Genomic DNA, 17,897 nt, shown 5'->3' with positions numbered 1-17,897 from the left:
ACATCACCAACCCCTAAGTCTAGCACGTGGTCCTTCAGCCTTACTGAACTAGTGATATGAACTGTCATGAATTGACACAATTCTCTCACCAAACTGCACATGTGACATCTTTGAGCTTCTTTCACCGAAACAGCCAATTAGCCACTGAGTCTGAGGATAACATCTTCACACGACTCCTTTTCTCCCTCTGCTGCTCTCAGTATCTCTCTAAACCACACAAGCTCCCAATGATTTCCTTCCTGCAATACTAATCTCTCCCACTCCCAATTCATCCAATGCCAGCACTTTTTTTTTTCTTTTTTTAGAGAGGGGAGTGGGGAAGAAGGGGGGGGGGAAGGGGAGGGAGAGGCAGCAGTGAGAAACAGAGAATCCCAAGCAGAGGCTCCCCGCACAGCAGAGAGCCCGACACCGGGCTCGAACCCACGACCCTGGGATCACGACCTGAGCTGAAATCAAGAGTCAGACACTCAACCAACCGAGCCACCCAATGCTAGCACTCCTTCGAGGTCTGAGGTGGGGCCTAAGATTCTGCATTTGTAACACACTCCTGGGAGATGCTGATGATGCTAGTCCACAGGTCACAGCTCGAGGAGCAAAGCTTCACTCAACATGATCCTGGAATAAAGTACCTAGTAGGCAGTCGACAAGCACAGGCCAGATGACCATCAATCAGGAAAGTACAGATTTCCAGACTAGGTAAGAAACTGGACTAGATGCCGGGGTCCCTTCCAATGCTCCAATTCTATGCCCTCCCCCCTCAGATATCCATGCAGTTGTCACCCAGTTTAGACCCGTGAAGTCTGGCAGAGCTATCGACTAGCAGGGCTTTCTTCAATTATCACATTCACTAGATTCTGACTCAGCAACTATTCACAGACACCTCTGGTTAAGTCTACTCCAATATCACAAGTGTTTCTACAAGTATAAAGATGCTGTACAAAGGGGTACGCATAGTTGTGCTTATGAGAGCACCTCAAAGACAAGTGAACAACACTACTTTCCTTTATCCACCAGCATAATTTGAAGGTTGAGGCGACTGGCGTTAATCTGTCAGTTTCTTAGAACCAGGAAGGCTAGCAATCATTTTTGTTTTGTTGCTCAGCTGTGGGGAAGGGGTGGAGGTGGGAGACCTTACACATATCTCCAAAAGCAGGAAGCAATGACAGCTCCCAATTCTCTATTAGAAGCTGCACACCAGTTCAGGGTAGAAAACAAGCATTCTGACTGTACTAACTACAAGACAAACCCTACTTCTCGAAATGGACTTTCACGTGGTATCTTCAGAATGACATTATCCTCTGAAGTTCCAACATAATCTGTTTACAGAACTTTTGTCACCATGTATTAATAAGAGAATACCAGTCAGACTGTGGTTAAAAACACTAAGTCCCTCTTACTGCTTTGGTTACAGAGCAAGGGATTTTGAGCACCTGCTTTATAATCACAAGGACCAGTAACTATTCTCCTTCTGATTACACTGATGATAACACAATGGTTCTGTTAATATCCCCCATAAAATCAGCTTGTCAGGTGTTGGTATTACTCCAAAGAGGTCACTGAAATCTCTGTAAACCTGTGTCACAGAGGGCAAAAAGGTGCTAATGACAGTGGAAAATACACATTGGCAGGTGATTAACCTCGATGTTGATGAGTATGAATTAGTATTTTCATTTGAATTAGAAACATGACTTATTTTAGACAGGATCTGAATAACTTTTTTTTTTTTTTTTTTTACCACGGTCTTCATCATAATTTAAAAACAAAACAGGTGCGCCTGGGTGGCTCTGTCGGTTAAGCATCCGACTTCAGCTCAGGTCATGATCTCGCGGTCTGTGAGCTGGAACCCCACGTCAGGCTCTGTGCTGACAGCTCAGAGGCTGGAGCCTGCTTCGGATTCTGTGTGTGTCTCTCCCTCTGCCTCCCCTGCTCACGCTCTGTCTCTCTCTGTCTCAAAAATAAATAAAACATTTAAAAAAATTTTTTTTCAATAAAAATAAAAACAAAACCAAAAAGCAACTGAAGACCTTTTTTCCAGTGATGCCATTCACATTACTATAAGAGACAATATTCCACACAGACATTTATTTCCCTTCTATTTAAAACAAAATTTATAACAGGCCGTTAGTAAAGACTTAACTTGCCATATGCATAGTACAAGCTTTCCAGCCATGGATTCAAGAGCTAATATGTTGCTTTTGCTTACATGAACACTTCAGAACTGTGTTTCCTCCTAGTCCACACAAGAAGTCTTTTAAAAAGTTCCTTCATCAGTGGAGACTGAGCACAGTGAAAAATAACATTCTCAGATTATGACCAACTCATCATCGTCCAAATTTTACATTAATGCAGTCTACTATGTATCACTAAAGTAAAAGAAAGTAACTGCCTCCGGGGGCACCTGGCTGGCTCAGTTGGTAGAACATGCGATTCTTAATCTCAGGGTCGTGAGTTCAAGCCTCACGTTGGGTGTGGAACCTAGTTAAATAAATAAATAAATAAATAAATAAATAAATAAATAAATAAATAAATGTTAAAGAATAAAAATTAAAAAGAAAAAACCGACTCCAAAAGATAAACACATTTCCCATAATTCCAATAAATCTGAGGAAAGCAAAACCCTCACAGGCCTTAAAATAAGAAACAAGAAAATGTCTTTAATGTACTGCAGGACCCCTGCACCAGGCTTCAGGACAACATCAAGTATGTGCACATTTGCATTTCCTTTTCAGAAAAGCAAAATTCATATTTGATTAACCCAGAATTTATATCCTCACAAACTCTGATACCAAATGGAGCCCAAATAATTCAAGTGGATAAAAAGGCCCAGATGCCTAGATGGAAAGGTACTTAGTAAATCTTAGAGGATAAACTCAGTCTGACTGGACTTTGAACTAGTAATTTATGGCTGCTCCTCAAACAATTCAGGATCCCAGAATTAAGACAACAGCCTAGTCCTTCGGGTCCTTCAAGACTTGGCTCAAGGGCCCTCTGGGGCCTCACACAGTGGAGTCAGGAGCCTTCCTCGTTCACTGCTACGACAGTCATCTGGGAACACTGCCTCCACCAGAACGCTTTTCGCCTTTGTGTGGAAATGCTGGCGGGCTTGCTGTTTCCAGAAACATCCTCTCAAGATGGAAAGCATGTCAAGGGATCCTAGAAAATTCAAATCAGTCATCTTTGATTCCAAAGCACCTCTGACCTGGTAGATAATTACTGGATGGGTGGATGGACGGATGGACAGGTGAAAAGTGTATGGTCTGCCACTGTCACTGAGCACCAGGGTCCCCCATCTTCCTTAATGGGCCCTAATTAAGTCTAATTAACGTTTGTGGCAATTCACCATTGCTAAAAATAGAACCACACTATATTTGTGTAGCTTATCACAGTTTACAAAGCACCTCCACATGTATCACCAAATCTGAACCTCACAAAGTTCTCTGAGACTGAGTTATTTTATCACTTTTCTCCTCCTCTTTCTCTAATGAGGCTTGAGGAGGTTAAGGGGCTCATTACAGGTTTCCCATCAAGTAAAGAAGCCCACAGCCAAACCCAGGTGGCTAGTCCCCAGTCAGCACCCCTCCCACCCAAGACTAGGGCTCGGTTCTTAACAGCCGGTACCGCTGTGCCAGGCACTTTCACAGATTTCCGTTGATCTGCTCAACAACCTCATGGGACACGAAGGTATTGCCTCTTTCAACAGAGAAGGAAAGAAGCCAATGGAGCCCTAGGGGCAGCAGCAGATGCAGAACCCAAGTCCAGCCTTAACTATTTCAAAATCCGCGCTTCCTAAACAAGGATATGCTCAAGCCGGCCCCAGAAGGTTATCAGGGACCAGTTCTCCACATTCAGCAAAACAAGATGGGTACTAAGGAGTTGATTCCGGGGTCAGATGCCTGGACTTGAATATTGCCTGTGCTATACTCACTATACAAATCCAGACAAGTTACTAAACAGCTCTGTGACTCAGTTCCTCTATCTGTAACACTGAAGTAATAACACGGTCTACCTCGTAGGGTTGTTATGACAATTAAATTAGCTAATATATACAAAGGACTTAAAACACTGCCTAGTATGTAGTAAGGATATAAACGTTTCCTAAATAACAAAATATTATTCAATTTTGTGAACATTATATATAGTAGGATACAATTATGCTGAGGAAGTTTAATTCTTTCCATTTGTTTCTTCAAATTAAAAAAAAATGCCATCTGGTTTGTCATTGTGGAAGAAATGTTACTTGTAAACACCTAAATAAGTTTGGCAACGGCATCATTATTTCATTTAGTATTTTAGGGCAATGGGTCTGGAGATTTTCTCCTTAAATATTCATGGATTCAAGTCCGGAATCCACTCCAGCTAAGACAATTTTGAACTTGGGTAATACAGCTAAAAGCCTACAGAGAAGAATCTCAGCTCTCCAACAAAGAGGGTCTGATAAGGCCACGAAATGCAACGGTAGTACAATTTTTGTCTTGTGGTCCCATGACTAAGAACTGGTCACTAGAGCATGAGAGCCTGCTCAGGTGGTAGATGTGCCAACTTGACTTGTCTAGGTTTGACATTTAGGACCCACTAAAACTATGTCATCTTTCCAGGGACTTCATTTACCTATAGCACTAACGTGCCAGGACTGCCATTAGGACACTGGTCCCATTACAACATTTTCAGCTCAGAGTTATTTGACATTATGTCCTTGTCATCTCAATTCATGGCCACCGACAGAAACCCCTTCTCAGTCCAACTCAGGAAAACCTCAAAGCACCACTGGCAGAGCTGTTACTGATTTTGATAAACATGCTAGTCTTCCTTTTTCTATATTCAAAAGATAAATCCTATGTGCTCCACAGTGACCTTCAGAGTAGTCCCCAGAAATTCTTCAGAAGGAAAAAAGAAAAAAAAAAAAAAGGAATCTCTTCAGCATAAATAAGCAGCTGAATGCTCCCTAATGCAATGTGTATATTGCAATATATATAATGTATATTATACAAATACTTACACATTTGCAGACACACATATATACATGTGTATCTATACATGTGTCTATACATCAGCATTTTATATTCCAGCTGACCCCACTCCCATCCCAGCTACTTCAGGATGACAAAGTATCCACAGGAAAAGGGAATCCTGACAGATCCATATTCCAGAAGCACATGAGTCCTGGAAGTAATGGTCACAATCTGCTACTGGGAAATTAGGGAGTAAAAAAGAAATGTAGTGGAAATCAAATAAGCATCCTTCTCTTTCTCCCTATTTTCTTCAACAAATTCAAAATAGCTTCTAAACCTAAACTGTCCTATATCATAGATTCTAATCTCAGTTAAAAGACAAACTGAGGAAAAGTGGCATTTAAATCACTGAAGAAATAACTCAACTATTCAATAAAAAGTATTGACACAATTTCTTCCCTACTTCCTATCTTTCTTAAACAGATTAAAATTTTCAGCAGAGAAAATAGAACTGTAAGATACCACAGGAAAATACAGGAAGTTTCATGTTTTAATCCTAGGATAGGGAGTCTTTTTAATCATGACACAGAACCCTGAATATCTAGAGGAAAAGACTGACATAAAAGTGTAACGGATAAAGAAAATATTAGTGACTTACAAAATAAAGCTAGTTTCCCTAAATATACCCCCCAAAACCAACCTATAGACCAGTAGGAAAAAGGCAAATATCAAACAAAAAGTGAGCAAAGGGATATAAATAAGCCATTCACAACATAAATACATTACAATTAAGATGTGAAAAAAATGATCCACATAATTAAGAATGGCAAATTTTTTCAAATCAAGATTTTTTTCTCCCAAGTGTATTTACCCCACCCACCTACCCCTCCCTCCTGTCGGTAAATATGACTACCACCTCCCATGAACATCCTGCCTCAACATTCAATGCAGAATGCATGTGTGGGGCATGTATAAGAGAATGAGTGTCCTTCAATTACAGAATTTACTTCCTCCCATAAGGAGAGATCGTTATTACATAAAACTGAATGTCAGCTGCCCCCGGCCATACCACCTCTCCAAGAGACCATCAAGAGAAATTTCTCCTCTGTTTCAGCATCGGGAGTACATATTCTACATGTCAGATGCAATGTATTTTTACCCTTTTGTACTTCTGCACCTTAAAAAGTTCCCTTCCTCATATTAAAAATGAACAGTCATCTTTGAGGAATTGACTCAGTAGATTAACTTCCCTATAAGGAAAGCTAAAACTTTTGCTTAAGGTAAACGCTTAAATTAAAATAGAGCCTAATATAGAAGGAAATCTTTCTCATACCCCTAAAAATATTCACAAACTGTCTTTTTGCTAACAGGAGCAGGAATTTCTTTCTCTGTTCTTCTCCCTCTCCCCCTCTTTTAGGGAGAGAAAGGAGATATTCAAAACAGGAGATTTCATGATAAAGACTTCCAAAACCAACAAACGACAAAAGCCCAAAGATTACTGAAGTCAGTTGTTTTGGTTTTTTTTATATGAGACAAAAGTAGAACTGAGTATGTGTACCTGAATAAGCTATGCTCTTTTCATTGTGAGAAGACATCTTTAAAAATTTTGTTGAAATAAAGAATATAACAAACACTGAATCTTTCCAATGAACATATTTAAATGAGAATTTTTCTTCAAAATCTCTTTTTAAAATTTTTCCCAAATATTTTTAAAAAGTCAATGATTTCTTTTTACAGTTCCATTCTAACAATTTCAATTTCAAAGTACTAGGCAAATCACCATTGGTTTTCTGATTTTCTAGTACTGGAAGTCCTCTCAGCCAACCATCTGTCAACTTTAAAGTTCTATCATTAAATCCCCCAAAGGGTAACATTCTAATTTCCCTCTATGCAATTAAGATATCCAACAGCTCCATTAAAAGCCCCCCACCCTTATGTCTGTCAAAGTGATGGGCAACCTCTCAAAAGCACTGATGACAATGAAATGAAACCAGAAACACCTTGAAGTCACAGAAAAACCACCAAATGTGGTAAGTACACTCCATTTTTCTTAACTTTCATTTTGAATACTAAATATAAGGAGGATCCAAAGATCATAAATTCGTAAGCAGGCAGTGCGGTGAGAAAAAGAACAATGGACAGATAATCCAAATCATGAGTGCTATTCCTAATTCTGAGAATGACTTACTTGATCAATGATCTTGGACCGGACACTCAACCTCTACGGACTTGCTTAGGATCTCTGTGGGATCCTAAAGTCTATCATCTAATCAAAATAACAACACAAAAATTCCATTTTCTTTAAGTGCTTTTTCTCCTGAGACTCTAGGCACAAGGAGACAGGCACACACCTCAGCAAAAATTAAAGCTAACAATCCGGTAAGTTTTATACATCTGAATACCTCAAATACAGAGTTATCATTACAGTAAACTTGATAAACTGAATTATGATTATTATTGCTTTATATGTCAACTTAAGAAAAAACTCTAGGGGTGCCTGAGTGGCTCAGTCACTTAAGCATCCAACTTCAGCTTAGGTCATGAGCTCTCCATCTGTGGGTGCTGGGCGCTGACAGCTCGGAGCCTGGATGGAGCCTGCTTCGGAGTCTGTGTCTGCCTCTGCCCCTCCCCCACTCGTGCTCTGTCTCTGTCTGTCTCTCTCTCTCAAAAATAAAACATTAAAAAACAACAACAACAGCTCTAACTTTTAAAAGGATGCATTTCTTTAAATCATCTCCAGCATGCTGAGGTCTAGGTTGGGAGGTAAGGCTGACGGGGAGAGAGAATGAACCAAACATTACCTATGCTGTCATTTGTCCGAATCTATACCAAAAAGGTGGTCTACTTTGGCTGTCAACCTCAGGCTATCTTGCGTACATGAGATCCAAGTCGATTCCTTTCTCCCTGACAAAATGCAGGAGATTTGACTCTTTTAAGCCCATGGGCAGGTCTTATAAAACAAAACAACTACAACTTTTAGCCTTCCTAATGGGAAGAAAAGGTTCTCGAATGGAGCCCCAGTATGTTAAGAGTTGAAAAAGATCTTACGCTTATTCCACTCCAACCTCATCATCAGGAAAGCAACACCCAGGATAGGTTAATAAAATGAATACCCAAAGTCAGACCAACTTTCAGACTAATTTCCTTAAACTATACACCTTCTTTTCTCAGAGTGTGAGATAAAACCATATAATTTTTTCCCAAAAGTTATTTTTGAAAAACAAACAAACAAACAAGGATACTTTCACCCGACCCCAGGACACATCAGCCAAACTCAAGAACCATAATGTAGCACCCATTCAGGACGAAGACACCACCATACAAGCTCTCAAGATAGATGAATGGGAAAAAGACAGAACTCCTAAGGAATATAATTCTCATCATTGACAAAATAAAAAACCAAACTGGTTCTGTGCATAAAATTTCATTCTTTGGACTACGTGTCAGGAGTGAACGGACTGTAAAAATCAAAGTAATTCTTGAATAGGCAATGAAAACAAGTACAGATCATACTATCACTATATTCAAAAACATGCCTCATATTTGAAAAGAAAGCCCAAATATTCTAACATGTTGTTAACGGAGGGTATATGAAAAGATTCATTCTCTAATTTTTTACCAAATGTATGAGTCGGTAGGAATAGCAAAAAATACAAAACTCTTCCTGCTTGAAAAGAATGCAGGGGGAAAAGAAACAAAGCTAAAAAGAAAAATCAACCAATTCAAATCATCTCAAACCTCAAAGTTCTAAAAGACTTTTCACTCCTTATTTAAATGGCCTAAAGCAAAATTATTTCAAATTGTGCTCAGTCTTCAACTGAATGCTTTCATATAACTGGAAATGACACTAATTTCATTTGGGAAAGTATATGCCAAAAGTTCTGAATTTTGGGGTTTTTTTGCCAAAATACTGATATTTACAAACTTACAAAATGTGTACAACCTACAAATAGACTTTTCCACTCCTTTTCTAATAGCACCTCAAGTCTCCAAACTCAGAAGCTCCCGGACTTGTACCCGAACAAGATACTTTATCTTTAAACACATTTTACAATGTATTAAGGCAATCTCAAATGTAAAAGTACAACAGGGAAACAACTGTTTCAGCAAGAACCTGGCTTTCTTGGAAGGTTATGCTTTGTTTCATTAAACATACTAAAAGGTACACCAGGCGTATGTTACACACGAGGTATACAACAAAACCATTCTACCTCCAAATCAAAGTGTAATAACACTTCAGTAATCCCATAACTGTCATCATGTTGGATTCTAAAGTACGGTATCACTCAACCTAGAGGAGTTGCTATTTCATAGTTAGCCAAATATCCTAACGTTTTTTAATCCAAATATCACTAAAATCTATTCTTTCCAGATCTCTGAGCTTCAAATTTATCAAAATTTCCCAAAGCCTAGAGTTGAAGTCTCATACAAATCAAAACACAACCAGTCACCACAGACTTAGGTTGTAAATACCTAATATGTCTAAAGAATCCACATGGTCAAATTTTTTGTTTTAATTATACTATCTTTAGAAAACCAAAGGTAAGTATAGAAAAGGGTTTGCCCCAGAAGCACAGGGACAGGAGGCCAGATTCAAAGGCCCTCATTACCAGGGCTGCACCAGATGCCTGGGATTAAAGAGGTGGAGTGGGTTTTAGAAGGTGGGATTCTTTTTTTTTTTTTTTTTTTTTTAAAGGCTTCATTTTCCCAGACATTTTGGTAACTTCTCTTTTTCAAAATGTCAGGCATCTTTTTTAAAGGAAAAAGCTTTTCTCCTGAGCGGCTTCAAGATCTCCTGACTTTCACAGTACAACAATTAAACCCGTCTCCTGTCCAGATAAACTGAATTGTGTTCAACCCTGGCACGTAACAAAATCATTAAATCTAAGTTGCCTCATTTGACAGATGTCTCATTAAGTTCATCTCAAAGTTGAGGTAAGAGATGCCTTTGAAAAGAAGGGGGGAAAAAAACACCTGTTAACTCTAAGAAAACTTGGGAGAGAGAAATGCTCTCTTAAAATCCACACAGAGCTTCACTCACGTGAAAGAGAAGATATTAATAGTATGTGGCACATCTAAAATCTGCTGCCCTGGGAGAAATGCCTCCGCGTGTATGTGTGTTTAACGCATCCCTGGGGACCCAAACAGGCTGGAAGGCTGAAGAATCAGGGCATGCACCACCAGCTGCTTCACAAAATTCCACAAATTCAATTCAACAAATGTTTAAACTAAAATGCCAAGTATTACACCAGGCTTGGATCATAAAGAATGTCAATGACTGTTATGTTACCAATAAATCAAATGCAGGACTCTTAAAAAAAAAAAAAAAAAAGAGCAAGAAATCAAAACACTTTACACTTTAAAAAATAATGACCTTGAGGTAACCAATCATTTAAGGTGGTTGATTTAACAATCTTATAGCAACAAAAAGATACAACTTTTAACCCGGAAACCTTACAAACTAACTTACACACATCTCCTCTCCCTGCATTATTTCACCCAGCACAAAAGACACACATTTTAGAAGTTTCAGAAGCAACAATGAAATTCAGAGAGAAGAGCTTACTCTCTAGCTCTGTATAATGTATGAATGATAAAAATAATCATAACAATAGCATAGTAACACCAGAAAAGCACTATCACTAAAGTACCAGTAATTCTATTCTAAAAAGACTTAAGCAAACCTTTTATGATGTATATTTTCAATACTTTACAAGTAAGGCTATGTTTTAAAGGAACTGAATTGTCACACCTCCACCCTGAAAAGTTATCCACTTTTCAGATGAAGTGTTAATTTTCTAGACCCAATGAAGATTTACTGTTTAACAAATCAGGCATGGTCAGATAAAAAAAAAAATAAAGTCATTAAGTAAACTTCATTTCCTAGCAACTTAAATGCAAGTATCATTGTTTGCAACCAGAATACTGACAACACTTTAGTATAGTACTCTTTCTGTATTGCATATTAATTTGCCAGTCTTGGTACTCCGGGTGTTCAAAGGCAGCATGATAAAAAAATAAGACCATCAATATTTCATAAGGAATACCACTTTGGACTAGAGGATAATATCACCTCATTACCAACAAAAATAGCATATTTTCTGCATGCTTCTAACCAACTGAAAAATTCAAGTGTAAATGAAATTCAGCATCGATTCATGGAAAGTGATATGAATTGCAAAACAGAATAGCCCAGCTCTCTATATACTCAGCTCTGCCAAGGACTGAAAAACCACAAGCAAGAGGCAAACCTCTCTGCACGTTTCTCTCTCTGAAAAGAGGACTGACATCGACTCCTCCCTAATAATGTTTTTGAAAGGACAAATAAGATAATTTATGTGAAAGCCCTTTAAAATTTGTGAAGATGACAAAACCCAACATATTAATAGATGTTCTCAAACCACAGTTACGAAGGAAAAGATAGCATGCAGTTTATACCAAAAACAACAAATATAAAATGTGAATCTAAAACAACAAAATTAAAGTTGAACCCTTTGTTCTTAAAATTGAAAGGACTGTTCAAGCACACATTGGTGTCACATGTTCATAGCACGTTACTCAATACTGCTGTAATTATAGTAATAAGAGCCTGCTGGTCAATATTACAGCTTAATGCTGAACCACCCCTTCTCAGTTTCCATGCAGGAAACCATGTAAGGTTTGATCATTCCCAAAAGAGAAAAAGAGAAGAAATATGAGGGGTTAGGAGATTGTTCTCCTGAGCAATCCCAAAAGTCCCATAAAAACATCTTGTCCAAGATTTCATTAGGCACAGTGGGTGTGCTCTCCATTCTGCCAACACCCTTTCCCACTATTACAATTGGAACTGAAATAGCTAAACCACTAAATCTAAAAGGTGGCAGAACAGAGTCAAAAATATATATAGTTTAACACTGCCCTTGGCCAATCACTCAGACTCCCTGGGGAGTCCAAAACACAAAGCTCATTAATGTTTTCAAGTCCATAACTTACGTCAAGCCACATAAATTTTTAAACTTTTTAACCTAAAATTACTGTCTTCCAAGGAAAATTTAAGATAGTTAACTTTAAGAGGAAATTAAATGTTAACATACTTAAAATACTTAAGACCAGTAACTTCATATACAGCCACTTAAATTTTGTCATATTTTAAATCAGCAGCTTAAAGAATGCTTGAAAGATACAATTTTCAAACTAAGTTTTCATTAACAACTCTGTAATTAGATAGCACCTTTCGTCCAACACCTTATACCTCATTAAAGACTTCCATTTTACTTTACCCAAATAAGTATTAAATATTCAAAGCAACTGCGAATGCCTTTCAAAGACTTTTAAGAATAACTTGAGTCAAGTTATAAATACTAAAATCCCATTGAAAGGTGACCTTCAAAAGAATGAAAGTTCTCGGTTGAACAAGAACTTCTCAAAAAAAAAAAAAAGTAGCTAACTAGATAACTAGATAGCAGATAATGAGTTCAATTTAAATACAGGAAAGTATTCAAAATGCTTCAAAGGCAACTTCCTAATCTATCCTTAACTCCAACTACACACCTAAACAAAGACACACAGCAAGAAATTTAAAAGTCATACCTAGAATTATAAAAACAAATGTGGCATGCGACACCTTTATCTAAAATAAACTTTCATTCTCTTTTTCCTAAGGATAAGAAATACTACCAAAATGTAACACGTTCTTGTTGGGTGTCCTACTACATTCATTCGACTGTCAGGGTAATTTCTAGGAATCTCCTCCAGCGAGGCACAAACCCTCATTTGCCTGTGAAGTCCTGACGGTGTTCCCATAATAAGTAAGACCACCTTATTACAAGGCCCTTTTGTTCATCAATCACTAAGCTTCCTTGCAAAAGTTCAAGTACCATCAGCGCAATTTAGTTCTGTGGCAAATGCATATCAACAGAGACATTTTATGTATTACCTTGGATTCAAAATAGGCTCAACTCTGTGTAAAAAACAAACAACCAGACACCTCTATAACAAGCATCTTGCTTCTGGGACACCTGTACACTGGCTTCATATTCAAGGACAGGTTGGATACCGCGTGTGACGCCCCCATTTTATTAGCCATTTTGACAAGCACATACACAGAAATATGTATTTATGTTGTGCACACAGAAATGAAGCAAGTTAAGAAACAACTGCTGCTTTTCATAAACAAAAAAGATCAAAATGCCCACACCAGAAATTTGACTTAACCAGAAAGAAGATGTGTCACTTTTAGATTGATAAGCTTAAAAAAAACAAAAACCACTGTATGTCAGTCACTTAGAATATTTTAGACACACTTGAAGAGGTAATTAAGGGAATCAAAGATTTAAATTTCATGACTAGGACACCCAAAACCTTTCCCATAGACATTTATCATGATCAACACAAGGACAAGAGACGCAGAGCTTTTTATGTATAAAATGTTCAATACTGTTTATTCTACATATCTCTTCCTCTCTAAGTATTTCATTCCACGTAATTGGTTTGGTGATAAGGGCATTTATCATTCTCATGTTAGTATTCTCATTCCAAGTGTGATTACCATTTAATGCTTTTGTAAAATAACAGTATTTTACAAAACACATGAGCTCCAGGAGATAAGGATGCACTTGCTGTTCCTACATTAAAAAAAAAAAAAAAAATCACTGATTTTCTAGGCCATAAACTTTTAAAGCCATGTCTTTCAGTTGAGATGTTATCTTCAGAGGCCACAAATGCTATAATATCATGATATGGTTTTCTTTAGAAGACAAAAATCCATCAGAAATCCACTTGAGTTATATTCAAACTTCAGTGAAACTTAAAAAGACACCTCACCCGGAATGCTCCTGGTCTTGCATATTTCAGTGTGGGAGTAAAGATTTATTCATTGACTCAACTGCCACTAAGACACCAGTTGGACCAAAAAAACATTAAATTAGAAAGAATGGCAACAGATTAATCAAGTTACAAATAGGATTACTTTTCCACCACTAGAATTGTAAAGCTGGGGAAGAGTTAAGTCTTCTAATTTTATTATGCTAACTTTATTTTCAATAAAATTTCTCATCACTAAGAACATAATTGGAAAGGAAAAGAAAGGAAGAAAGGAAACATGCAAAGATGCAAACAAATATAAACCTCCAATATAACACCCAGGATGTATAGCTCCCTAATTTGCTATCTGCCAAGTCTTTAATCAAAAGAGAAACATTAGTCACCCCTAGTAAGAATTAGATCTAACATGTCAGTCATATCTCCAAAAGCTGGAAAAAAATAAAGAGAAAAGTAAAAAAGTTTTAAGCTGGAACTGAAAAAAAAAAAAAAAGGAAAGAAAAAGAATCAATGAATGAGGAAGATTTTAGATCACATCTCAAGATATGGTAACCACTTCAAATATTATTGTGATCCCTGCGGCCAGTCACACAGTCATGGTCAGATCTAGCTAGAAAGGCTATAAGTCAGAAATGAGAAAAAGAAATGACACATCACTTTTGATGGGAGAATCAAACTTGCAGGTGAAACCGAAATAGAGCCAAAAAAAGCTCTGGGGAAAAAGTCTCACGAACAGGGGTCCTATCTGCCAGCGAGGACTAAGTGGGCAAATAAGCATGACAGCTGAACCGGATGACGAGAAAGGAGCTCCTGGGAGTCATGCGAGAATGGCAAACGGGGACAACCGCACAAAGAGTGACCTAGAGCATTTCTGTTGCTCATGTCCCCCCCTCCCCCCCCCCGTCAGTATTGTGTGCACGGGACCGTTTACCTGCAATCCCAAACCGCCTCCAACCCAACGTGCCCAGGAGGGGAGGCCTGAAGGAAGTGCCCTCCCTGTTAACATGAAGTCCTATCGCCGTTCTCAGAAGTACCTGCCACCTGTACTTCCTGGTGGCTGTGCCACCTTTTCCACATCGCTTCCCAACCTCTGAGCCCTCAAGACTGACGGCAAGTCTCGGGTATTAAAACTGCTCGATATACTACTACACAGATGGTCCGTGAAAGCTGTAAAGAAGCAACAAAGGCTCCCGAGGACCCGCGTTTACTCCTGGTTGGCACTCAACTCCTCGGGATCTGGAAGTGTGTACAGCCCGCACGTCAAAATACAGGTGATTCCCTTACCTGCATAGAAGCGGATGAGGCAGCCAATCTCCGAGTCCATGCCTTCCTCCTGCACCCTCCACAACTCCCCAAATCCCAGTTGGAAGAGGTAGTCATTTTGGATCTGCAATGGCTTCTCGTCCGCCTCCAGGCGCCGGGTGGTCTCTCCTTGGAGCTGCACGTACAGGGTGGGCGGCGGAGGCGCTTTCTCCGGGGCCGCCCCGTTCCCACCCGGGGTCGACTGGGGGCGGCCGAGGGCGGAGGCTGCAGCCGCCTTTTCCTCCCTCGGCCGGTCCCGGGCGGCCCCTCCCGGGCCATCGGCCGCCCTCGGCGCTTTCGGCTGCAGCGGAGGCGGAGAGGCCGTCGGGGAAGGCGGCCGGCCGCCCGCTCCGGGCCGGGCCGGCGCAGAGCGGCCGGGCAGGCGGGGCTGGCCCGGAGCCCCCGACGCGGCCGGATCAGCCTCGAGCTCCTCGGACGACGACGACGAGCCGCTGCCGCTGCTGTAGGGGTCCAGCCGGCCGGACACGCTCTCGGCGCTGGGGCTCAGGCTGAAGCTCTCGGTGTCGGAGGTCGGGCCCGCGGCTGCACCGTCCAGGGACTGCGGGGCGCCCGGCTCCCCCGGGCTGGAGTCAGACGGCGCGGGGCTGGCGCGGGAGGAACGGCGTGCCCACCCGCCCGGGCCGCCCCGCAGCTGCAGGTCCGCGGGAGGCGCGCGCGGCGGGCCCCCGACGGCAGCCAGCCCGCTCCTCCCCGGCGGCGGCCCAAAGCCCCGGGGTTCGGCAGGCGCGAGCCGGGGGCCGACGTCGGGGAGCCGCTCCGCGCCGGCCGCGGGTCCGGGCCCCTTGCCTAGCACCTTCACCACGCCGCCGCCTTTGTGGCCCACCTGCAGCAGGCGGGCGGCCACCTCGCCGGCCGTGGTGTCCAGCGTGCAGAGCACCGGGCGCAGGTAGGTCGAGGCCAGGTGGCGGTCGAAGACATGCACGCAGCCCCGCTGGAGCTGGTGCCTCACCCAGTCCCGGTCCGACGGCTGCAGCTGCAGCATCTGCCGGTGCTTCAGGAGCAGCGTCTTCCTGTCCAGGCTCCGGGTGCACAGGGACGCCGAGGCCGAACAGGAGGCAGAGAGGCCGGCGGCGCCGGGGCAGTGCGAGGCGGCAGCGGCCGCCGACGCCGCCGACGACGACGAGGAGGAGGACGACGAGGCGGCGGCGGCCGCGGACAGATTCCTCTTCAGCCGCCCTCTCCTCAGCAGGAGGGAGTTGGCGCCGCTGCCGGCCCCGGGCACCGGGGCAGCCCCGCCGGCGGTGGGCTGGGGCGCGCCGCGCCGCCGCCGGCGACCCGTCCCTCCCGCCCGGCCCGGCGGTGGCCCCGGCTGCGCCTCGCCGGGGGCCTCTTCCCGCGCCCCGCCGGTCGGGGCTGCCGAGGTCTGCGCGGGCTCCGGGCTCCGGCCGCCCCCGGCCGCTGCCGCCAGAGCCGCCAAAGCCGCCGCCGCCGCGGGAGCCGGAGCTCGGTCCTCCCTGCTGGTCTCTGGGAGTCGCTGCGCCGTAGCCGCGGCGGCGGGCTCCATTGCAGTGGGGCTTCGCGCTTCCCCCCCCAGCTCCGGAGGCAGCGGGAGGAGAGGGAGGCGATGAGGCGAAGGTGGGAGACGGCGGCGCGGGGAGAAGGGAGAAGCCAATGGCGTTCCGCGCGGCCGTTCCAGGGGATTATGTGGCAATTCGGAGCATTCCGTCGGTGTCTCGGTGTTCCATTCCGCGCGCCCGCCCGCCTAGCCGCCACCGCCCCCCCACACACGCCCTCCCCGCCCGGGTCGCGGGCTCTGGAGCGCAGGCCCCGCCCGCTCCCCCCACTTTGCCGGGGCGAACCAGCCGCGTAGCTGGGCTCATTGAATATTAATCACGCGCCGGGAGCGGGAAGGCGGGCGGCGGGCAGGGCGGGAGCTCCACGAGGGCCTCATGAATATGCATCATTAGCATGACGGCATTCCTGGGAGAAGTGGAGAGAGCTGGAGGACGGCGGAGAGGCGGGGCTTCAGGGTAAACAAACGTGACGCGTGCGTACGAGGGCGGGGCGGGGGCGGGGGCAGTATCCCGGGAGGTGCCTGCGATGCCTGGGAGAGGGGCCGGCTGGGGAGAGAGAGAGGGAGAGAAGACACACACCCACAGACGCGCGCTGCACTTTGGGAGTTGTAGTTCTAGTGCTGGAACGACCATGCCGAAGGAAAGAGGGCGAACCACAGGCCCCAGAGTTCCTTATTTTATGCCCCTCCTTCAGCCAGCGGCCGGCTATGGGCAGTGGGTATTGTGCCCTCTGCTGTTAAACTCTGTGCCCGGGAATGTTCTTGTTCGTTAATTTGTGCCCAACCCGCCCATTCCCGCTCCCCAGAAGACTTTCGTTTTCCCTGCTAATTTAAAGTGAGGGCTTTGAGGGACGCTAACCGGTACGAAGGTCCCAGTTCCTTGGTTCTCACCTCCACCCATTGTATGAGATGCAAAAACACGCCCACAGCACCACAGGATAACTGGCCATAAAAGTGGCCAACCTCACTTTCCCCACTTTTTCAAGTCCAGGGGAAGACAAAGTCCAATGGGCAATTGTTGAATACGCGTTTTCGAAATCGTGCAACCTGGAGCCTATCCTCTTCCACAGCCATATGCGGGAAGGAAAAGGCAAAGGGCTGCTGTCTTGTTTTTTCCCATTGACCTTAAAGTCTGAAGTAACTTAACGACAACGCAAAGCAGTGGAAAGTAGAAGAAATGGACTGGAGACGTGGGATAGGAGATCGGTCCTGTGTGTTCCCTGTTACGTCTTACGTTGGTTTTTCTTAAAACATTAAGAGAAAAAAAAAAAACAAAAACGTTTTCTGCTCCTACAATGTTTAGTTGTGGTCTG

General features: G+C 43.1%; 1 protein-coding gene across 1 annotated transcript in view; it reads right to left on the bottom strand.

Annotated features, from left to right (window-relative positions):
- The window catches only part of PHLPP1 (PH domain and leucine rich repeat protein phosphatase 1), a 211,600-nt gene extending 194,796 nt beyond the window's left edge, over positions 1-16,804 (bottom strand). The window contains exon 1 of the mRNA XM_027069127.2: positions 15,033-16,804. Within this exon, the coding sequence (XP_026924928.2) occupies positions 15,033-16,575 (1,543 nt within the window). The 5' untranslated portion in view covers positions 16,576-16,804. The remainder of the gene's footprint in view (positions 1-15,032) is intronic.
- Positions 16,805-17,897: the final 1,093 nt, after the last annotated feature.

The sequence above is a fragment of the Acinonyx jubatus genome, chromosome D3 (genome assembly GCF_027475565.1).
Source record: "Acinonyx jubatus isolate Ajub_Pintada_27869175 chromosome D3, VMU_Ajub_asm_v1.0, whole genome shotgun sequence".
Lineage (NCBI taxonomy): Eukaryota > Metazoa > Chordata > Mammalia > Carnivora > Felidae > Acinonyx > Acinonyx jubatus.
The sequence above is the reverse complement of the archived record's forward strand: the minus strand, read 5'-3'. Positions and strand labels throughout refer to the sequence as shown.